Genomic DNA, 24,640 nt, shown 5'->3' on the forward strand with positions numbered 1-24,640 from the left:
CTTTACTTTAAATAACCATTTCAGAGGTACGGAGTTATTGTAATGAAATTTATGTGGGAATTTTTACACCTTTATCTTTTCATTGATGCAGTATTTATTTTATCTTCATTAAGGATTTTTTGCTGGATATTAAATTTTAGGTTGGCTTTTATTTTCTGTCAGCATTTCAAAGATTGTTTTCTGCCTTACAACATTTTCTGTCATTCTGATTGGTCCTCTGAACAAGCATATCCATGAATAGATCATGTTTCCATTTAAACAGATGAGAAAAAACTATCAGTTGTAAAAAATTTGAAAGTGCATAAAATTATAAATAAAAGTCAACCACCATCTACTGAGAGATAACCACTAAGAACATTTTTAGTCTAAGAACATGTCTATAGTCTTTTTCCAGTGCATAGAAATGTGTGTTTTATATCATCCTAAAGCAGAAAGTTTAGTGTGACATTTTATTTGCTTTAAAAAGTGGATTAGCCATGTGAAATTCTAACATTTCTGCTTTAGTTTGTTTGTAACTTTTCTAATTCTAATGTCTTTTAAAATTAATTTACACAGTAATTTAAACTTTTTAAAACTGTGAAAGATTAATAAAATATTAATAGTGCAGACAAAAGTGTTTTCTAAAGTATATGTAGTTGATATTTCTTTTTTAATGATCTGGTACAGCGGAGTATTTCTCTAAGTTAAGAATTATGTTAATTTTATATACATTATTTAATAATATATTGTGACTTTTTTAAGTGGCTTAATCTTATATTGTTAAGCTTCCTAATAACATTTTTGTTTGTATTTAAAGGCCAAATTGTTTTCAGATAGTGGTCCAGCACTTTAGTGAAGAACATTACATCTTCTACTTTGCAGGAGAAACTCCAGAACAAGCAGAGGTAAGTTCATTGTTTCTTCACATTTAGCCCATGTTTTCTTGATTTTTTAATTTATTTTTCAATTACAGTTGACATAAAATATTAAATTAGTTTAGATATACAGCATAGTGATTAGTTTATATACTTCATGTCTATGCTTTGTTGAACTAGAATGGAACATTGTTGCATTTAAGATAGTGATAAAAAGGACGTCTGAAATCTAATCACTTTTATTTTAAGGAACGAGAACTTTCATATGTAAAACATTTTTTTGAAAGAAATGCAGAAAAACAAAGTGAAGGGTTATTAGGAATGAAAACTCCATTTTAAGTTGACCTTTAAATAGTCTATGATGTTGAGTCAACTGAGAATGCTCATTTAAAATCCTCTCCATAGAAAGGTTATAGATATTCTCAGTAGAGTCAAAAGGTAAGCCAGTTAGTTTTGCTAATAAGCTTTATAATTCTGGACTGGTTGAACTCCATATCTAAAAATAGAAATTCAGTCATCAGAAAGAAAACGATTTTAGGAATTTTCTATTTTTTCTAAATCTGCTTTGGGCACTAGCCACAATGCCCTTCTAAAAGCCTTTATTAAATTTTAAGTAATACTATGAAAAAATAATGTTTTAAAAAATCTCCTTTAAAAATACTTTGATTTCACCCTTGCTGGTTTGGCTTAGTGGTTAGTGTCAGCCCACCGGCCAGTGAGTTGCGGGTTCGATTCTGGTCAAGGGCACATACCTCCATTGCGGTTCATCCCTGGCCCTGGCTGGGTCCTGTGGGAGGCAACCAGTCAATGTGTCTCTATTATGACGATGTTTCTCTCTGTCTCTCTCTCTCTCTCTCTCCCCCTTCCTCCCACTCCATCTAATGATAAGTAGAAAAAATAAAATAAATATTTTGATTTCTTTGAACCATAATATTTTCTGATATTTAGTGGTATTTTGTAAAAATATGGCTATATTTCTGCTTATGCTTTGTGGAAAGAACTTGAAGGTGGTTAAGAGGTCAAAGAAAGCCACTTTGTTGGAAATAGATCATTTGCCAACCCTGGATATGAAGCAGATGCTATAGATTCTGTCATAATTTATCTAAAAATCCACTAATAAATTATGAAAATATCTTAGACGCTAGAATAAACTTGATGAATGAACCATTATGTTTTATTGGTCATAATCGAGTATCATATTTAATCTCTGCAAAATATCTCAATTAAATACTCATTAGTATGTAATACACATAAAAACATTTTATATGTATATATCCCTAATTTTTAGATGAAAAAGTAGGTCTCAAAACATTTGGTAACTTAGGCTTTCTTTTAGAAATTGAGTTGGGAACGAAATTCAAACTTCAGTATCTCATCTTTTAGTTATTTTACCATGTCCCCTCTTTCTAAATAAAGATGTGTTACATACCTTGATGATATTTTATTATGTTTTACATGCTTCTCTTAGCTATATAAATAGAACATTTTCTTATTGTAATTACATATACAATGTTTTTATATTCTTTATTTGCAAATACTAACGTCCAAAAATACCACTGGTATTTCCAATTTTTGTTACTTTGATGGCTTATGAGATCTCTGGTTACTCCCTTCTTTTTCTAAAAGTTGTGATAATTGATTTGGTCTTATTTTGCTCTACTATAAAGATGGTCTTTGAACATTGACAAAGTTCAGATTCATTGAAATAGCCCACAAATTAAATAATTGAATAAGGCAATGGTATAGAGCTTTCTAGAAACATGCAATGACAAAGTAAATTCTTTAGATTTATTTTTGGTAAACATAAAATTCTTCTCTCCTTTTTCCAGAGCACTAGATGATTAAACATTTTAAAATGTAGCTTTTTACATTTTAATTTTAATTTGTACAATTTAATTTGAATATTAGGCTGAAAAAATTTTATATCTAATGTTATATTTGAAAGGCTAACAAATAACCCACATCCCCTTATACATTTCTACTTATATCATGGTCTAAAGTAAAGATTAGAATGCTTGACATCAAATTAGTCATCTCATTATCCATTGGTTTTGCAGTCAGCTCTCCTTTCATAAAATACATCAAGTTAATTCTGCCTTAGGGTACCTCTAGTGTAACAGCTTACCTTTCCATGTATATGTTATACATATATATTTTTGGCTAATTAATGGCCATTTATTGGTACAGTTAACATCAATTTAGAGATTCTACAGAAACACAAGATTTTTTAGAATTATAATTTTTTTTATTATTGTTTTACTTTATTAGGGTACAAATATATTAAAGTACAGTACTGTGAGTTTAGAAATGACATTCTTAAGAAGGAAAGAATTATTGAATTAAAAAACAAATTGATGATGGGAAACTAAATAAACTATACTATACTATATGTACTGTACTTTGAACTGCTGTGTTTTTTGTTTTTTTTTTTGTAGGATTGGATGAAAGGTCTGCAGGCATTTTGCAATTTACGGAAAAGTAGTCCAGGGACATCTAATAAACGCTTGCGTCAGGTGAAACTTAATTTTCTTTGATTTGTGACTGTCACATTTTGTTTTATCACTTTGCTATTTATTTTTATTTCAGTAAGAACTGTTTTGGGCAACATTTCAAACACTTTAGAGTTCTTAAGAGAAATTAATCTTGTCAGGCATTTTAAAGCTTCCACTTGCTTCAGTAGCAGGAGAAATATTTCTTTATAAAGTTCTTTATATACTTGCTGGGTACTTAGTCCATAATACCATCTTTGAATACATATCAAAGTTTTTTTTTTTCTTCCACTCAAAATGACTACCAAACCAACAATAATAGAAACTATTCTTTTGGGTACTTATGTTTTTCTTTAAAAAATTATTTTGGCCTAGCTGGTGTGGTTCAGTGGATTGAGCGATTTCCCATGGACTGAGAGGTCCCAGTTTGATTCCCAATCAGGGCACATGCCCAGGTTGTGGGCTCATTCCCCAGAAGGGGGCTTGCAGGAGGCAGCTGATCGATGTTTCTTTCTCACATTGATGTTTCTCTCTCTCCTTCTCCATTCCTCTCTCTCTCAAACTCAGTAAAAGTATATTTTAAAAAATTATTTTGGCCTATTTAAAAAAAAAGTAGAACTAAAGCTTCTTATTGAAAAGATTATCTTACTTAAATTATTAATCCCAATAAACTTTTGGGTTTTTCATTTTATATAAGTTGTTTTTGAAACTTATTCTATAACTCTTAGGTAGTATTCTGTACAATCTCATTTGAAATGTTAACATGTCCTACGTGTTCATTTCTGGAGAGTTAAGCTAGGCTCTTCTTTCAAGGTGTGTAAAGTCAACTTTATATCCATCATTTTCTTGCTTTTTTCTTTATAGTTATCCCTAGATAATTGGTTAAAAATCAGGTTATTTTAACATTCTTGAAATTTTGGGGTAAGTTTAGTAGAGTGTTTATTGACCAAAGTGACTCCTGTTTTATTTATGGGAATTTCCAATAAGCTTGGTGAATTTAACATAATGTTCTACTGGAAATGGGTAAATGTTAATATTTAGATTACTACAGTTTATATTTCCTGTAACCAAACGACTGAGTCTCCAAGGAAATTTAATTATACCCATAATCACTGTGTGTTCTCAAATACATTTTTACATTTTGTGAACAATGGAAAAGCATGTTGGATTTTAATAGATTATGTCTTGTGTGAAAGGTTAGCCATGAAATTATCATTTGTAGGTATAATATGATATAGCCAGTATCCTTATATGTCAGATACTCTGCTGTATGCTTTACACATATTATTTTGGATCTTTACAACGACTTGCAATGTAAACTTTGTTTTAATTTTATATCTGAGGAAGGTGAGGTTCAGGGAACTTGACTTGCCCAAGGCAAGTATGTAGCTGGCAGGAGGGAAAAGAGGACCTAATACTAGAAGGTAGCTGGTCTCAGTTTGGCATCAGAACTGACAAACAACTATGGTTTTTTGGATCTGTATTCCCGTCTGTAGAATGAAAAGGTATTTTCTGTTTTAAAAATATGTATAGCTTTGGAACTCCCAGATGAGTATTATATAACATAGGGTTTTGATTTGATTGTGACAGTTATTTACTTATATTAGTAAGAATCCTATTTTTCCTTTTCTCTGAACCATTGTTTTATAATAAAAATGGTGTATTTAATTATTTCTGCGAGAATATAGAGGAATAACTTGTAAATCAAAATTATATTCATAGTAATTGCTTTTGAAACATAATGCATAATTCTTGAAATCCGTGGTAACAATTTTTGTGCTTTCTTTAGGTCAGCAGTCTTGTTTTACATATTGAAGAAGCCCATAAACTCCCAATAAAACATTTTACTAATCCATATTGCAACATCTACCTGAACAGTGTCCAGGTAGCAAAAACCCATGCAAGGGAAGGGCAAAACCCTGTGTGGTCAGAGGAGTTTGTCTTTGAGTAAGTCTTATTTTATCATTATATTAAATCATTATTTTTTATCATATTACATTTTTGTCCCCCCCCACCCCACCCTTTTTTTGGTCTCTGATGTAAATCATCAGAACAGTACCAAATCCAGGCATTTTAATAGTACATATCTATTTTCTGTTGTATTTGTTCACATTTTTTAGTCACGTGCTGTGTTCTTTGTTTTTCACCTAGTCATTAATATTAGTTAGCGTTACTGATAAGTCATAAACCATTTAACACACATACTCAAAATGTTTACAGAGGTTTCCAGAATTTAGTTGAGGTTAAAAATGTTAAGGAAAGTGTAATTTTCTTGTCTGTTTTCCCATATACCAGGCAATAAAACATGTTTTCAATTTAGTTATAAATCCAACACATACAAATTGTTTAGTAGCAAAATAGGCACTTTATTGGATATTAGAAATAAAGGAATTAAATAGATTGTTGCCAAGACATTTTGTTAATTATTTTTCTCCTTGCTCCTTTAGTGATCTTCCTCCTGACATCAACAGATTTGAAATAACTCTTAGTAATAAAACAAAGAAAAGCAAAGATCCTGATATCTGTAAGTTGATACAGAAATTTCTTTCTAAAGTAAAAAAAAAAAAATTTGTGTACTTTTAAAATTCATAATATAATGTAATCTAAATGGAAATTTAAAATAGAAGTACAGTAGTATAATTTGAGATAGTTTCTTTCGTCCTAAAAATTATTGATACGACTAGATTGTACATACTGTAAAACCTAAGCCTTTAAGATTAAATTACATATCTCCATCTTCCCCTTCCCAGTGAAGAGGAAAAACAAGAGAACAGTAGCAGTGGTCATCTTTCTGTAGTTCTTCCCCTATCCTTTCTTTCTACTTTTTAGGTTTTTCCTACTTCCAATACTTTGCAAGTGAGAAAAAAGCACTATTTTTTTAAATTTCTTTAAACAGGAGTGTACTATGTGTTTGCTTCTGGTATTCAAACCTTCCTAGTTTTGCTCTGTTTGTGACCCTCAGCAGCACACCTTTCCCAGTCTGTTGCTGAAACAGGTGGCAGTGGGATTTAGCAATTCACATAGGTATGAATTAGGTTAATACCTTCTTAAAAGTCACATTTAGAGAAAGAAATGTTATTTATTAATAGATAGGTCAAAGCCTGAATTTTTCCTCTATAAAATGTTTATTCTGTAATTCCTGCAATTATTTAAATGCTTGACATATTTCAGTAGTTCCCCAGTACTTTTAAGATAAAATCCAACCCCACCCCCCAGTGATGGCAGAAGAAAGATCCTTTTCTGATCCACTCCTCCCCATTTTGCTCTCACTGTGTAATTTTTTTGTATATTTTTCTCTCCAGCTATACCAGTTTTCTCATAGCTCTTAATTATCCATGGATTTTTTTTTTTTATCCACACCCAAGGACGTTTTTGCATTTATCTTCAGATAGAGCGGGAGGGAGAGAGGGAGGGAGAGAGGGACGAAGAGAAAGAGAAACATTGGCGAGAGAGATGCATCAAGTGGTTGCCACCCACATGACCCCAATCGGGGCCGGAGACAAACTGCAACCGAGGTACATGCCCTTAGTGAGAACTGAACCCAGGACTCTGCGGGCCGACGCTCTAACCGCTGAGCCAAACCGACCAGGGCTATCCATGGATTTTAAAAGCATCCACCATACCTTCTTTCTGGACTGTGTTCATATCTCCCTCCCCACTTTCTCTCTCTTTTTTCTACCCATATACCTAGCTCTACAGCTCCAGATCCTATTACAAAGGCAGCTTAAGGGTTACCTGTTTGGAATGTATTTTTAACCTCTACAGGCTGAACTAGATATTATTTCTGTGTACTCCCTTACCATTAACCACTGTTACAGCACTTATCACACTGTACCAGAATCGATTTCTTGTCTTCTTGGCTAGACTGTGACCTCCATATAAGTCAGAGACCATGTCTTAATCATGTCTGTATCCCACATCCCTGCCTATAACAGAGTCTGGCATATGGCAGGTATTCAATAAATGAATGAAGGAAACATTAAGTATTGAATTTGTGATTATCATTGAAAACTTCTTTAATGAAAAGCATTTAGTCATCCCTCACCACTTCGTGCTTCGACTTTCACAGCTTCACTCTATTGCAGTTTTTTATATATATTCATTAAAAAGTTTATCAAGACAGTGGGAGTGATACAGTGCGCACTTGGTTGTCTGCGTCAATTATACACCCCTGTATTACAATTAAAATTAATTGTAGGCCTACGTATTCGAAGCACCCCAGGAATCCTTCAATGCCAGGTGAAATCGCTAGAGTCTGGAATGGATTTACTGTGATAAACAAGGGACAACTGTAATACTAGAGAGAAGGGAAAATATCAGGATAATTTACTTGCATGACTAATTTATAGTACCATCTTTTTAGATAGTAATCATTTCATGTTTTTCTATCAAAGTATTTATGCGCTGCCAGTTGAGCCGGTTACAGAAAGGGCATGCCACAGATGAATGGTTTTTGCTCAGCTCCCATATACCGTTAAAAGGTATTGAACCAGGATCCCTGCGTGTTCGAGCACGATATTCTATGGAAAAAATCATGCCAGAAGAAGAATACAGTGAATTTAAAGAGGTATTAAGTTATTTATCAGTCTAATTATTTGTGATGGCATTAACAGAAATATTTAACATTTAATAAAAGATCATTAAGTTAAATGTAGTAATTCCATGCCTTAGTGGCACACTGACAGGCAAAGAGAGTCAAACAGCCTTGTGGTAGTATGAGGTTCCTCTCAGGAGACAAAAATATGTAGGCCACACTCTCATTGTTTTTGTTATTGTTGTCGTTAATCCTTACCTGAGGATACTTTGATTTTTAGATAGAGTGGAAGGGAGGGAAGAAGAGAGAGATAAACATCAATGTGAGAGAGAGACATTGATTAGTTGCCTCCCGCAGGACCCGGACCTGGGCCAGGGATCAAACCTGTAAGCCAGGTACATGCCAATGACCGGGAATTGAACCCCAGACCCATCAGTCTGTGGGCTGACGCTCTAGCCACTGAGCCAAACCGGAAAGGGCCCAAGTCACTCTTTTTTTAAATAAATTTATTCAGTACAACATATTCCTAGATATGAGAACATAAAAGAACATATTTTTCTGTTAATCTCACTTTCAACCATCTTTCTTGATGTCATTTTTAGCTTATCCTGCAAAAGGAGCTTCATGTAGTCTATGCTTTATCGCATGTGTGTGGACAGGACCGAACACTACTGGCTAGCATCCTACTGAAGATTTTTCTTCATGAAAAGCTTGAATCATTGTTGTTGTGTACACTAAATGACAGAGAAATAAGCATGGAAGGTATAGTATGAATGTGTTAGTGTGATACTTTTAAAAACTGGGTCAATAATTAGAATATACATGTGTGCATTCTATCTCAGAATATACTAAGTAGTTAAATATATTAAATCTATCACATATTAAATCATCTTGCCAAATAAGTTTTTGTGTTTTTCTTTCCTTAAAAATTACCATTAGAATGTCACTTCTGATTCTTATGCTGGTTACTATGGATGTTTGATATTTCTAATACAAATGTCTGTCATGGCAAATTAGTATTAGAAGTCATAAGAAAGTGACATCTTTGCCCTGATCAATGGCTCAAAGTACTTTATTAAGAATAGTCTGGTATACCTACTATGTTCTTTTACTTTTTACTTACTAATTTATTGTACAAAAGTTGGTTGTTAGCTGAATTTTATTTCCAGATTCTACAGATAGGTAGTTCCCAGGCACTATAGCTAGGTACACAGTGCTTTGTATAGCATATAAATATGTCAGAATAACCCATTTCCAACCAGCACTTTGATTCAGTAACAGTGTTGCTTCTAGGCTTCCCCAAATAAACTGTAAAATTTAAAACTAATTCCTCCTAATTACAGAAAATGTTAAAATATATAGATTTGTTTGGAAAGATAAAGTGGTGGTATGTATTTTACACTGGCAATATTTGTGTGTTTGAGGATTTTATTAAAAGTCATCAGTAGCCATGTTTTAAGCTAATAAATTAATTTGGGGACTTTATATTTTTATTTAGCAGTTAACTCAGATTTTTTTAAAGCTTGGTCTCAGTGGACAGCAAAGCTGGATTTTGGTCCTAGTTTTGCCACTACCTGGTTCTTTGGTTTTAGACAAGTCACCTAACCATTCTAAGCCTTTTTAAAAAAATATGTAGCATTAATTCCTTCTGTTTATGATCTAATGTAGTAATAGATATAATACTTTTGAAGAGTTAAGTGTGTAGAAATATAGGATGTCATTATAATCAATATTTTAAAGCTGTATGCAAACAAGCATACTTAAATGGTTACAATTGTTGAAGGAAAATGGTTGAGGAAAAAATGAATTTATTTAATTTCCAGTTGGTCCACATGAGTACAATCCTTAATCTTTTAATATGTTTATGTAGATGAAGCCACTACCTTATTTCGAGCCACAACACTTGCAAGCACCTTGATGGAGCAGTATATGAAAGCCACTGCTACCCAATTTGTTCATCATGCTTTGAAAGACTCGATTTTAAAGATAATGGAAAGCAAGCAGTCTTGTGAGGTAAGAATTTAATGTTTCAAGAATTTGAGCAAAGAGCATATTTTAATAGATAATGCTTTATAGTTAATTATATTTTAAGGGATATATATATAAGCTGTCTAATATTGTCAGAGCAGTTAGACCTTTTGTAATGTACTTGCAAAATATTATATAAAACAGACTTTTAAAACAAAAATGCCTTTGTTTGGGAATTAACAACTTCAAATTGCACCAGATATTCATGAAAGAACTTTATCATTTTTCCTACTGCACTAATGATAAAATTATACGCTACTTTCAAAAGTTGTGCATAACATAAACTGAAGTTTCTGCTGGAGACATTTGCTGTATAACCTGGTTAAGTTCTGTATAGCACATTATAGTGACATTTAAGTTTGTCTTTGAAAGTTGTTTTGGGGAGGGTAGGGGTAGTATGAGATAATCCTCACAAAAGGAAAAGAAAAAGGCTACAGTGTAAATTCATAATAAACCATAAAGAGTGGAATCTCACTTATGGCTATTCTTTAATTTTATTTTGTAGTTAGAGCAACTACAGAAGATACTAAATGTGTTTGTTGCTCTAATACAAAATTAATGAAATAAATTGCTTTTGACAGTGTACACTGGGAGCTGTCAGTGTTAATTCTGCATTAAGTTGTCAATTTTTACTAATTGACTTAAAGGGAATAAAGTGATAATTATGTATTGAAAACCTGGGAAACACCACAGTTGATCTAACTGTAAACACAGAAATTCAGCAAGTCTACAGTGTCTGGGTGCTGGATCCAGACTGGGAAATTTAAACATAGCTAGATAAATCTACTACTCCATTGAGTCTAGATCAGAACACTTACATTTCAAGGGAAACATTTTGAGAAAGGTTGATGATTCTGCCCAAGGCATTTGGTATTTTATTAGTCATTAAATAAGTCATCCCATTCAGAAAAGCCAATTTTTTCTCAAACAGAATTAAGATAGATTTTATAATAATAGTATGGTGATCTTTTTTCCCATTTAAATACTCCTAGTATATTTGTGACTGCGTGGCCACTAAAGCTGGGGTTTTTTGTCTTTTAGTTGAGAACACTATATTTCAAATTAAGTCTAATCCAATTTTGTGTGTGTGTGTAAAAATCTATGGTAAAATCTGGTAAATGAATAGAAGAGAACTTTAATAATACTGGTATTAATTCCAAAGAAACTGAAAGTTGTTGAATAATTATAGCTTGCTCTTCAATTGGGTACAGTTGAACTTGGAACAACTGTTGTGGGGAGAGGAGGTTAGGAACATACCCCAACCCCCTCCCATGCATGATTAAAAATCTGTATAACTTTTGACTCCCCAAAACCTTAGTTGTACCTCTTTATTGGTGGGGGATTGGTTCCAGGACCTCCATGGATACCAAAATCTGTGGATGTGCAATTTCCCTATATAAAATGGTATAGATCAGTGCAAGTGCATACAGTTGGCCCTCTGCTTCCAGACTCCCAACCATGGATAAGAAAGTACAGGTATTTATTGAAAAAGTCCTTGTATAAGTGGACCTGTGCAGTTCCAACCAATATTCAAGGGTGAACTGTAATTGGGAATTAATGGTAACAAATCAAAGGAGTTTCATAGTGTAAACTACTTAAAAATTCCCATTTATACCTCCCCCCAGAAGACTAATACAGGTTGAAAAACGGAAAAATAGAGAACCTTGACAACAACTGTTTGATTACCTTGATTTATTTGTGTTTATCATTGCCAAAATGCATTTATATTGATTTATTCCTTCTCTTAGTTAAGTCCATCAAAGTTAGAAAAAAATGAAGATGTGAACACTAATTTAGCACACCTGTTGAACATACTTTCAGAGCTTGTGGAGAAAATATTCATGGCTTCAGAAATACTTCCACCGTAAGTGGTGAAATTTTAATTTAACAAATTGTGCATCTGCATTTTGAAAAATTTGTATTTCTAAAACATGTAAGCTTTCCCACGGTCCTAATATTAGGATACCTTGAAAAAGTTAGGAATTTAAATTTTAACAAAGTGAATTTTGTTTAAGGAAAAAGACTGACTTGAAGAAATGAAATATTTACATTAAGTAAAACAAGTCATGTTTTTATACAAGCCCATATGTCTGATTTATATAGTACCTTGGGGAATGAAAAGAGGTGTATTAGTGTTAGCTTTGAGGAAATGATAAAAGACATACATCTACCCAGTCTGCTTAACAGCTTCCAGTGTTAGTTAACTCACTCAATCAGGTAGAAGTTGTTAACTAAAGTCAACATTTATTTCCCCAGAACCTGAACTCATTTGTTCCTCTGTATTCTCATCCTAGTACTTTTTTCATACTTTTCATTAATACAGAAGTAATATAAATATGGTAAGATTTCTTCCAAAACAAATGTAAAAAACTGGTTAAATGAATTAATGATGAAAACTTGATTGTCTCATTACTTTGAACCAAGTGCTTTTTGGGGGGAAAAGGTCAGTTGCATTAAAACATCATGTATTTGGTAAATTAAATTGGGTATAATGAGATCAATATTTTCACTTGCTTTCTGTATTGAGATGATTGTGTTATTTTGGCAGGACACTGAGATATATTTATGGGTGTTTACAGAAATCTGTTCAGCACAAATGGCCTACAAATACCACCATGAGAACAAGAGTTGTTAGGTAAGGCTCGGCAGTCCATTTGTTATACTGTACATAGTACACACTGAGAGTAAAGTGGATAATTATGAAAATTTGAAAACTGACAGTATACAGTGTACAATTCAAGACCTTTTTCTTTTTCTCTTACTTTTATTCTGAGCCCTGTTGAATATTTTCTGAGATCAGATGGCTCCTAAACTTTAACTTACTGTGTTTTTTTGGAAGTTACTATGACATTACTTAGATAGCTTTTGTATTTTATAAAAACCTAAACATTCATTTATACTCAGTTAACTATTTGGGATTTTTGTTTTATAGAATTATGTTAAAAGTTATATAATCAAAATCTAAGCTAACTTTATAGTACTCTTCATACACATACATATATACACACTTGTGCATATGCATACCTATCTATAGGCAAAGGGAGGGAGGAAGGATGGAGAGAGAAAAGAAGGAGAGAAAGAAAGGGAGAGATTAATTTGGTACTAAGAAGAGCAATAATAGAGCCACTTAGGTATTAATTGGTTTCTAACACAGTCTGTGACTCTGGACTAATCTCTACCCAGAGCCTCTAGTTCTGGAGTCGTGTTGCAGTGTACTCATTGTGCGGTAATTAGGAGGAACTGCAAAGTTAGTGGCTGAGAAAGAACTAAAGACTAAAGTTCTAAGACACAATCTAATATTATTAACACCATGGAAGGCTTTTGTAAAGTACCCCAATTCATTTAAGCCCACTGGAAATTTAGTTAAAAAGCATCAGAGCCCTGGCCGGTTTGGCTCAGCGGTTGGAGCGTCGGCCTGCGGTACAGAGAGACCCGGGTTCGGTTCCCGCTAAGGGCATGTACCTCGGTTGCAGTTTGTCCCCGGCCCTGGTTGGTTGTGCGGGTGGCAGCCCCTCGATGCGTCCCTTCACATCGATGTTTCTCTCTCTCTCTCTTCCTCTCTCTCCCTCCCGCTCTATCTGAACAAAAAATGGAAAAATGTCCTCGGGTGAGGATTAAAAAAAAAGCATCAGAGAATTTAATAATATAATGATGTTATTATGTAGAATATATACTGCCAGTAATGTTATGTTCCATAAATTACCCAACCACTGAAAAAAACAAAATCATACTGTTACAGTTTTGAAAATGTGTTAATCTGGCCCCTAACCTAAATTTGGTAGAGGCTTCTCTTTTTTTTACAGATAAAATCTTAGAATCATATGACATAAATATTTATGAATTGTAGATTCTGTATTTCTTGGCTTTAGTAGTATTTAAGAATAAGAAAGAAATACAAGCATATGTTTCAGCACAGCTATGTGGGATTGTATGGGATTGTACATGAAAACTTCTATAAACTCTTAAATTTCAAACAAGTATACTTGTTAAGCACAGCAGGAAATTCTGCTGTGGATTGTTTGATACTATAGGGTGTTTTAAGGGGCATTTATGCCCAAGACGATGATTTCTGCCCCTAATAAGCTTTTAAACGTATGTGTAGGTACCTAGTATCCCTCTTAAAACAGAAAGTAGATTTGCACACTGAAATTATTTTATGGTTTGATGTTGCCAGGTTCACATTCTAACAATTATTTAAGTATCAAAATAAGTTCAAGTAGAATTTACACAAGATTCTTCATAAACTAATTTAAAATAAACCCAAATTTAAAGCTGTAATAATTGTTGTTGTATATGGTAATTGCAACAACTGCTGAGAAGTAGTACATTCACTTTCTGAGAGTCCAAAATTAGCAAACTGTCATGTTGGAAGGTAAATAAATGCTGAGAAGTTGGGTTATCCACTCTAACAGAGAACAGAAACTATTGATTATTTAATCCCTAGAAAGAATTTTAACTATTTTGGAATAATGCTTGTCTTTACCAGGGGCAAATAAGAGATCAATTATTAGTGTGGATTCCTCTTAAAAGGAAACTGTCTGCATGACAACATATACTGTACTGTATCAGTAACTGAAGGGGGCAGGCTAGGAAGAAGCTAAATAAGCTTGCAGTTTTATACATTGTTACCTGAGTAAGATTAGCAGGTAAAATCATATATGACAATGTTCTTTTACATTACGTTTTTGTTTTTGCTATTATTATTTTATAATTTGAGAACTTTTTTTAACTTGAGAAAGCCTGATGTCTTTTTCTTTATGGCCATAAAATCTTTTCAGCATTCTATTATATACCTTTTCATTTATCAAGGAGCCACATTTTCCCTAGTACAGTGGATTCTAATTTTTATATCACTCAACAACAAAATCAATAAAACCAACTTGATTTATAACAGACTATATTGGGTTGTTCTATTTAAATACAGAAAGAGAAGTGAGAAAATGGAAGTTGTAGGACCTTGTAGAACTGTGTATCCATAAAATGGCTTATTTGTACTCCTATAGTTTTTTCCAGAAGTTTAGTGTTTTTAAGGACACTGCTTTCTCAAATTTAAAATGTACTACTAGCTTGGAATAAATAAATACTAGTCTAGACAGTAAATACAATTTAAATCTGCCCAAAGTAAATCTAAAATTCCAAGTTTGGGAGAAGTGAATATGTTTAAGAAGAAGATATATATATAACATATACACGTGTGTGTGTGTGTGTGTGTGTGTGTGTGTTCTTTAAGTAAGATACTTTAGCTATTCTCTTAAAGCTGTCTTTGTGGTTCTCTATATTAGGTTCAAAGTTCATGCATGGTTCTATGAGTATTAAGAATTTTATTATTTTAATGTCATTGTCTAAAAAAAATTTTTTTCTCTCATTCAGTGGTTTTGTTTTTCTTCGACTTATCTGTCCTGCCATCCTGAATCCACGGATGTTTAATATCATCTCAGGTAATCAATTTTTGATAAATTTTTAAATTAGAATAAAGCTTCAATTTAGTAAGGTAACACGGTTTTTCTTTTAAGTTTGATTTTTTAAATATCCAATTATGAGACTTAGTATAAAGCATTCCAGAGTACCCTTCCTTCTAAATTCCTTTTGCTACTTTACCTTTTCTTGCCAATTTGCTTCTTTAACCTTTCCTTCTCATCTAATATCTAAAGCCTGAGATGACATGATTAGATTCATACCACTTTTTTCCATTTCCACCTGTGTCTCAAACTCTTATTATGACTTTCCTATCTGCATCTTGGCCTTTTTAAGTTGGGAAGAAGAGCTTTCTGTCTCCTACAGTTGCAGTAGTGTGCTCTGTGAATACTTAAAAGAAAGTGGCTCTTTAGAAATTTTCCATTAGAGATTTCTTGTCATCAGTTATATAATGTTAATCAGCTACTTTTAACTCCAATAAACCAGATTCAGTTTTGCTTATTACCTGTTATGTCCATTATGTAATGACTTATAGGAGTTGCAGGTGATATTTGCAACTGAATGTAATAACGAGCCATTATTAAAATAAGGAACCTGAACCACTTTTATCTTAATAATTTGAAGCTCAAAGTTGTATTAAACATATTTAGGAATATCTTAATTTTTATAGCCATCCCATTTCTGTCATTGTCAAATATCATTACTAAAATGGTTAAACCTATGGTCTGTTAAAAATTAAGGGTTTAGGATTCTTTTGGAGAAATCTATTTATCTGAATGTTGGCCTCTGAATCATTAGGCAATACTATTTATAGTTTAGCAGCTTAAAATACAAAGAATACAATCTAAAATCAGGCAGTCAGACTCCCTATAGGTTTTAACTGTTAAATAATTATTTTATGTTTTGGGGTTTATGTTTAATATCTGCAAATGCTTTTCATTTACATCCTACTCTGTAGTCTACAAGGAATTGGTTCCTGACTAATCTTTAAAAGTTCATTGAATTACATGTTTTTCTCTTAAAAATAGAGCAAAGAAAGGTCCCAGACTTTATCTTTGTTATTGAGCTTTAAAGTGAATTATTTGTAGTCAGTGGGCATTTGGAGCAAGGAATTTCTGATTGTAAATGGCCAACCTGAGTGGGATGAAATTAGCTTTGTGTATTGTCACAGAGGGTGTATAGAGTGGTTTTTTTTTTAGCATTAAAGATAGATAAAGCTTTGAGGTATTCTGAAACATCCACCAGTTGGGAATTGCTGAGTCTTGCAGTACCCTTTTCACAAAATTAGAAGCACTGGTAAGTGTGTTCAACATTCCCCTCTTTTACTCAAGTTCTTTTGAATTATACAGGTCATACATTTTCAAAAAATAATTATGAGTTCTGAATGAGAGAACATTAATATTTTTAACAGGAAAGAAATACTAAAGTCCTAAATATACAATGGTTTTACTTGGAAGTGCTTTTGGAGTTGGTCTTATTAGGTCTGCCCAATTCTCTTATAGATTCCCCATCTCCTATTGCTGCAAGAACACTGATATTAGTGGCTAAGTCTGTGCAGAACTTAGCTAATCTTGTGGAATTTGGAGCTAAGGTAAAAACATTTTGATTCTTTAAAATATCATTCATGAATGAAACTTTGAAATGATAAAATCACAAAATACAGCTTAAGTAAATTTACAATGGATATTGCATAAAGAGAATTTATATTTTTGTTGGTATGTCTATATATATATTTAAAATATTTTGTTTAGATTTTTCATTTTAATAATGGAATTTTTAAAACCACCATTCTAGCCATTATAGAAAACTGTATTTTCAATATACTCAAATTCTACCACTTTTAAATATAATAATCCGCCAGTATATGTTTAAATGCACTCCAATCCATTTTTAAAAATTTATTTCACAATAAACATTCACTGTAGTTTTTAAAACAACTATGTGTGATCCCACAACCTCAGGACTGTTAATATCATGGCAAGGATCATACTATGTCATCTGCTTTTGTCATAATGTAACAAAATTCTTGCTATACCTAGAAATAGTTATATAACTATTTTATTGCTTTTAATGATTATTTAGTATGCCATCATGTAGATAGATGTTAAGTAGTTCTCTCTTGGATATTTAGATGGCTTCCAGTTGTCACTATTATAAATATTGTGTAACAAGTATGTGAAATATACTTTCTTTCAAACTCCAGTTATTTCCTTGAACTAATTAAAAAAACTTTTAGCTTCCCACAGCCTTGATGAAAGATAGGCATAATGTTACTTTGTGTTTCATTATTTCATTACTCTTAGAGAAACTGAATGATTTTTCATGTCTATTTCTTTGGGATTGACAAGTGAGGTCTTTCTCTCATCTCCTTACTAAGTTTCTTACTGATTTTAAGAGAGCTTGTGCTATTTTCCAACATAGCATGTTTTTTAATTTGCTTAAGGTCTTAGTATGAAGAGCAGTTTATATTGTCTGGCTTAGCTTTAGAGTTGATCTGAGTCATATATATTTTTTATTGCAGTCTTTAGCACACTGTATTTTAATGTCCTATATTCTCTGCCAGATTCTGTCCTCGGGGTTGGGCACATGTTTGTCTTGGTGCTTGGCAAATAATAGTTCCTCAGTAATTATTTTTGAGTAAATTACATATAAGCAATTTGTGTCTGCTAGGCTATGTGTTCTGATTTGTTCTCATTCCAGGATTTATTTTCTCATTAAAATACTTGTTATTTTTGAATGAATTGCATATAAGCAATTTGTGTCTGCTAGGCTTATGTGTTCTGATTTGTTCTCATTCCAGGATTTATTCTCATTAAAATACCTCAGTTCCTTGGTATAGCTATTTGCTTATAGCAGAATGAGAATATTGTCATGGTTAATATTGTATGGTTAATTCTTGTGAACATGTATTGCTATTGATGGACACAGATTAATAAGAATTCTTGTTACATGTAGATTTTTGTTAGATCAATGTTTGTTTTTGATGCATATAGTAAATTTTTTATTTTTATATTTTTAGGAGCCCTATATGGAAGGTGTCAATCCTTTCATCAAAAGTAACAAACATCGTATGATCATGTTTTTAGATGAACTTGGGGTATGTATATAATTTTTCAACTACTTTGAGACCTATAGTTTGTATAGCTGAGTTAACTCATTTTAGCAACAACTTTGAAAAAGATTTTCTATCCAGAACTAAAAACAAAGAGAAAACTGCGTATTTTTGTTTACCTTCTTAAACAAATTATCTTGTTTGACTATAGTTTTAACCATTTATTCTTACACGAATTTATTTCTATCAAACATACACTATCAGGGATTTTAGATTTGTGTCATTTTCTAGTTTCTGTTTTGTCTTTCATTATTCTATTCACCTCACTATTTTGACATTCTTTTGCGGCTTTCGCTACTTTTACTTGGCTGCTATTGTGTGGAATTTGAAACAAGATGGACGACCCACAGTTCTGAGCATATTCTATGAATAAGTAAGACTGGAAAATAATGAGTGTTCTTGTGGCTTTCTAGGAATAAAATACATGGATTTGGTGGTGTACTTCAGTCAGTGGGACTACCTATGCCTTACTTGGGCCTTTATGAATAAAACATTGATTATGAAATTAAGAATAGTGGGTTTTAAAGAAAGAAAGTTCTTTTTTTTTCTCTTTAGTGATTTTTTAGAGAGCAAGGGAGAGAGAAACATCGATGAGAGAGAACACTGATTGGCCGCCTCCTGCATGCCCCACACTGGGGATTGGGCCCACAACCAGGGCATGTGCCCTGACCAGGAATTGAACTGATGACATCTTGGTGCATGGGTCGATGTTCACCACTAAGCCATGCAGGCTGGGCAAGAAAGTAATTTCTAAAACTCTGGATGTCTTAGTATAATTTACTTTAAGTTATAAATTTTCAGATATTGACTGAATTTAAAACCAAGCATATATATTAGCAGTTCAGTTCACATACATAGAAACCAGAAGGGAACATATATATGTGAATTTAGACAGGTGTATGGCATTAGGGAGTGCTAGGGTAGGAGACTGAGGTGCACATGATCTGCTTTAATGCATTTGGATTCAGTTAAAAACACAAACTACCACTAAACTACACTGTGCAGTCAAACCTACCAAGACTGCCTGTGGGTCCCTAGTTTGCAACCTCAGGTATAAAAAGCACCGTATAAAATTATGTATAGCATAGCTGCATATTTATAATGAAACAGAGAAATAAAGGAGCAAATGCTGTGTCCATCATGTTTCCATTTGTGAAATTCTGAGAAGTTTTGCAGATAGAAGTATTTCTAGGTCCTAAAAAATAGTTGGTTAGTGACTGAAAAGTGGTTAAGGAGCTGTGTGTAAGACTAGCTCATTTTATCCTAAACCATATTTCTAGGTTTTCTTCAGATTCATGGTTGGGACTCCATTTCCCATAATCATAAATGTCTACATTTATGTGACAGCTTTCTCTGTCACTTTACTAGTAATGGCACACATGTAATCTAGCCTTTCAAACTGCTTAGAATCCCAGCATTCTAATATTGGTCCAGTGTCTTCATACTCTTCTATTCCTTTACTACCTGTATAAACCACACTTAACTTTCAAAACTCTCCTCAAATATCTTATGAGCCCTAAACCTGAATTTCTTTTTTGTTTCTAAGTGTCCTCTACATGTCCGTGACATATAATTCTGTGTTGCTATGATCAGTTTAATTCTGCCATGTCAGACTGTAAACTCTCCGAAGGCAAATATTAGTGTCTTTCATTTCTATAATCCTTCATTCACCAAATAAATAAGGAATTATATTCCATTTATTTCTTTATACTATAGAGCACTGTTTTGCAGTGTTTGGGAATGTATAGCAAATACTGTCACCATTCTGAAGCCCATGTTAAATTTTGTTCTAAGGCTCAAAATAACATCAGTATTTAGTGCTAGTAAAGTACTATCAATTTCCTGTAGTGAGTGTTACTTTGTGAACCTTATCTGAAGTACCATAATTAACACTGGTCATTTCCATGTTAGCAAGTGTTTTAGGAATAATTCACAGATAATTATAGACCTGACAGGTTCTCATCACACTTTTATAATGTAGCTCTTACTTTAATATGCTGATAAATTTAGACAAACTACAGTATCTTAATAATGAAATTTAGTCTGAAAGAGTGGAGGAATTTTAAGTATAGGTTGCATTTAATTCATATTAGTAGTCAATACTTAACATTGTTGTGTTCCACATAAAAAAAAACAAAACAAACTCCTTATAAAGTTTAAGAAACCTATTTATTAGGATGGCAATAACACTGCACAATTTTCTGCCATGCTGTGGAAGGAAATCAAACTGGTTTTGATGTGAATACTAAGGTCACAAAAATCTGTTTAGCAGAATTAAAACTGATAACATCCCATTCCTTTTTTTTCTCCCCATTGTTTTTATTTTTGTTACAGATGTCCCTCCTTTTTGCCCCATTGACACCCACCTCCCCACTCCTGTCCCCCACCACCTTCACAGTATTATTGTCTGTGTCCATTGATTATGGATATAAGTTCTTTGCTTTCTATCTCTTCCCACCCCCTCCCTCTGAAGTTCGTCAGTCTGTTCCCTAATTTATGTCCCTGGGTCTATTGTGAACATTCCAATACGTCCTTGGAATTTTAAGAGAATATGTGAATATATTTTGAGAACTTAAGTGTGAAAAAAGTTCTGTTGTAACCAATTAGGATCTTTTCAGAAGAGACTTTGTAAGATTTATATTTCTGAATGCAGTTTCATGATTCCCTTATAGAATGTACCTGAACTTCCGGACACTACAGAGCATTCTAGAACTGACCTGTCCCGTGATTTAGCAGCATTGCATGAGATTTGTGTAGCCCATTCAGATGAACTGAGAACTCTCAGTAATGAGCGTGGTGCACAGCAGGTAGGTTTCACCAGCCTTTGTTAACAGTGATGTTTCATGAGCACTTATGATTCTCCGAGAGGGAGTAAGTAGCTGAGCTATGGTCAACATTTTCCAGTTACATTGCATTTTTAAGAATGAACCATAATTCAATAAGATCTCAGCAGACAGAAATAACAGGCTTAGATTATGTATTTTTGGTACTGCAAAATGTCAAATCTTGCTCTTGAATCTAAATTAATGGTTAACTCTACTGAAAAAATGGTAAATGAGCTAGTAAGGCAGCAGTGATGTGGCTTTTTCTTTATCTCACACACAGTACACTGCCGAGTGATTCACAAACTCCCTAACATATGAGAATTATTCAGGAAGTTTGATAAAAATATTTCAAGCTCCAGATCCAGAAATTCTAGAGTATAATGTTGGAAATTGCTATTTCTAATAAGCTCTCCCTGAGTAAGTCACTACATTGGCCAACCATTTGGCAGGGACCTTAAGGACTGAGTTTTCTTCAACCTGAGATTATAAAATCAAGTTTAAGAAAATAATTTGGCTCACTAAGGTTCTAATCACTGTATAAACTTAAGTAGGTGCATTGTCTCCTTGCTATACTGGGGCTAGATTTATTGTATTACTTGTCTTAAACATTAAAATTCTTATTAGACAGGTAAAGATGATAATTTGTTTTCATTTTAGGCCCAATGTAATCATGTTTCCTTCGTGATCCATTAATTGATCACTGGGCTGCAAACTGATTACCCTTATGTGATCTTATTGGACTTAAGATGTATGTATTATTTATAATGGTAAATCTGTGTCCTGCCCTAAGTAGATATGAGAATGCCAAACACATGAGTTTCTAGTCACTTCATTGTACAAAAATTCTAACTTAACCAAAATATTATGGCTTTTTTCAGATTCAGGTTTCCATCGCTGAAATTTTTGACCAAGCTTTCATTCACTTACTAATTATTTTCATACTGTTTTTCCTTGTCTAGCATGTACTGAAAAAGCTTCTGGCTATAACAGAACTGCTTCAACAGAAACAAAACCAATATACAAAAACCAATGACATCAGGTAGCAGCCTCCACCCAAGTGTTCTGCACGGATTCAGTATGCGTAACATGGTAATTCACATCAGTATGTCTCCTTTGCTCTTGCCAAAAAATAGCACACCTTTCCACATTCCAGTGATGTGTGAGCTATGCAAACAAAACCCTAGATTCTGCTGGTGAATAATTCTACCAGCAGCTTTGTAAGCTTTCTGTGCAGGATATTTGCACTTTTCCACATATGGAATTAATCTTTACCAATCTCTGAGCCTTGGTGTACAGATCACCTTTCATACCACAATATGCTATGACTGTATCTTGAACTTTGAGAATATATTTTCAATACATTGCCAAAGTTTTGCTGTCTCAGAAACGAACTATGAAATCAACTGACAAGAAAAAACCCTCTCTGTTGACAATTGAGCATAACTGGATTGCAGACTATTCTTACTGTAACTTCTTCCTGATTAGGAATATGACCGTTTGACTGTTCAATGACTTTTGTTTGTTACATTTTCCAGAGTTTGCCATTATAATAGGAACAATCTTTGCTGTATACTTTTTTAAAATATTGTGCTATTTCTCTTGCTGGAACTGTTGAAAGAAAAATATATAAAATTGATCTTACAGCTCATCAGCTTTATTTTTTAAACATACCACTTATCTGTTCAAACTGTCAAAGACCATATTTAGATCTCATAATACTTTTGTTAAATGTTTACAACAGTAAACAGTTTGAACTCAATAATTATTATTGGCCATTGTACTGATGGATGCATGTTACCCATTCAACCATTTTAGATTACCAATTTCTTTTGTGTGTTTAAAAAAAACCTAGAATGCTTTTTGTTGAAAATATTCATTGATTCCAAGTTGATTTTTTTTTTATATTATGCAAACCTCATGAATCACTTAACAGCTATCTATCTTTGAACTTCTGACTACTTGTTGTATCTGCTGGGTATTTAGTTTTGACTGTATAGTTTTATTTGCTTCTGTATGTGTATTTCTGTGAAGTATTCACAAGGGTTAAGTTAAAATAAAATCAAGGGATATTAACTAATTGGTTACTTCTGTCTAAATACAGGTAAGCATTTAATTTCATTTTCTTCCTTGTTTAGAAACAGTTTAAATTTAATATCAGAGCAAGGTCCAAAGAGAAGATGAAAGTTCAGATCATTGTTTTGTAAACAGTCTCCTTTGGAAGGATTACATTAATCCATTCATTGTGTATTTGTTCAGCAACAATTCCTTCACTCCCATAATTGTGTAGGGGAGAGAAGGCATTTCCCACAGTAGAGAAATTTTCTAAGGGCCTATAGTCCATCCCTCTGATTAAAATATAGGAAAAAAACAGTGGTAGGTAATCAAGGATTTAAGATTCCTTTGGAGGCAGCTAGCCCTGGTACAGCTATAATCACAGTTGAACAGTGATGGTAAAAAACTCAGCACACCCTGTACTTTTTTTTCTCCTTGTCTCATATTTCCATCCCTCCTGCTTTTCAGCGGGACTACCACAGTAGTATCCAACTTAGTCTCCTTCCTTGGTGTCACAGGATAGATAACAGACAGGGAAGGGGTGTGGATTAGTGACATCTCTGAAATGCCTATTTTGACATTATGCAGAAAGGTCCAAAACTTCGTGCTAGGTAATTTGGTTCCCTCCCAGTAATCACACCTTAGTCTTTAGCCTGTACACTGACCCATCCTGCCATTCCTCAACCTGAAATGCTTCTGCCTTTCGCATTTTAAAGACATGTTTGTCTCTTAAGCTGGAATAGGAAACTTGTCATTTACCTTTGCAGGCCTTGTAATAACTAGCTGGTCAATGATGGAAAAACCCCTCTAAAAGTGGGGCTAAGAAAATTTGAGATAAAGATGGGCCTTACTTTGATGCCAAAGTTTAGTGATCTACGAGACAAGATAATTTATGAACAGCTTGGAATTCTGGCTGGAGCCTCGCAGCACTGGTAGTTAACCTGGACTGTCAATTTAGGCATCTTCTCCACTTTTATAAAATCACACTTCATGAATTTTGTTCCTTTCCTTCAATGAGGACACTAAAAACCAAAAAAAAGTTCATACTTAAAATGTAAGATTAGAGAAGAACACACGTATAGGAAAAATATTGCCCTCAAATACTAAGATGTAATTAAAATGGTACCTACACTCCTATGGAAATCACAGCCAGGATGCACTGACAGTGAGGAGAAGTTATGTATCCATAGAACTTATAGGTTCGGGGTAGTTGAGTTTTTCAGAATTCCTTCAACCCAGTTTTCCAGAAAAACTTGACATCCAAAATTTGGTTCCAACTTAGAAACTGAATAATAAGATTACATTTAATAATTAAACAAATGGTATAAGAG

General features: G+C 33.2%; 2 protein-coding genes across 9 annotated transcripts in view; one reads left to right on the plus strand and one right to left on the minus strand.

Annotated features, from left to right (window-relative positions):
* The window catches only part of RASA1 (RAS p21 protein activator 1), a 96,021-nt gene extending 72,694 nt beyond the window's left edge, over positions 1–23,327 (plus strand). Inside the window, exons 12-25 of one of the 4 annotated variants that reach the window (XM_036280955.1) lie at positions 797–884; positions 3,290–3,367; positions 5,133–5,290; positions 5,791–5,867; positions 7,738–7,910; positions 8,480–8,639; positions 9,748–9,890; positions 11,654–11,769; positions 12,454–12,540; positions 15,276–15,343; positions 16,823–16,911; positions 18,340–18,417; positions 21,105–21,239; positions 22,217–23,327. In XM_036280955.1, coding sequence (XP_036136848.1) covers positions 797–884; positions 3,290–3,367; positions 5,133–5,290; positions 5,791–5,867; positions 7,738–7,910; positions 8,480–8,639; positions 9,748–9,890; positions 11,654–11,769; positions 12,454–12,540; positions 15,276–15,343; positions 16,823–16,911; positions 18,340–18,417; positions 21,105–21,239; positions 22,217–22,300 — 1,534 coding nt within the window. In that variant the 3' untranslated portion in view covers positions 22,301–23,327. Of the gene's footprint in view, positions 1–796; positions 885–3,289; positions 3,368–5,132; positions 5,291–5,790; positions 5,868–7,737; positions 7,911–8,479; positions 8,640–9,747; positions 9,891–11,653; positions 11,770–12,453; positions 12,541–15,275; positions 15,344–16,822; positions 16,912–18,339; positions 18,418–21,104; positions 21,240–22,216 lie in introns of those variants that run through there. The other 3 variants (XM_036280958.1, XM_036280956.1, XR_004961820.1) reach the window with 3 other exon arrangements.
* Positions 1–24,640, minus strand: part of CCNH (cyclin H) — a 109,627-nt gene that overhangs the window by 57,085 nt on the left and 27,902 nt on the right. The window contains exons 9-10 of one of the 5 annotated variants that reach the window (XR_004961821.1): positions 24,440–24,594; positions 23,473–24,331 (exon numbers count right to left, since the gene is read on the minus strand). The exons of 2 other annotated variants lie outside the window; for them this stretch is intronic. Coding sequence is in view for 1 of the 3 variants with exons in the window: in XM_036280959.1 (XP_036136852.1) it covers positions 24,529–24,594 (66 nt within the window). In the remaining 2 variants the exon portion in view is untranslated. Of the gene's footprint in view, positions 1–23,472; positions 24,332–24,386; positions 24,595–24,640 lie in introns of those variants that run through there. 2 more of the 5 variants (XR_004961822.1, XM_036280959.1) reach the window with 2 other exon arrangements.

Source organism: Molossus molossus, unplaced genomic scaffold (assembly GCF_014108415.1).
Source record: "Molossus molossus isolate mMolMol1 unplaced genomic scaffold, mMolMol1.p scaffold_m16_p_3, whole genome shotgun sequence".
NCBI classification, from domain to species: Eukaryota; Metazoa; Chordata; class Mammalia; order Chiroptera; family Molossidae; genus Molossus; species Molossus molossus.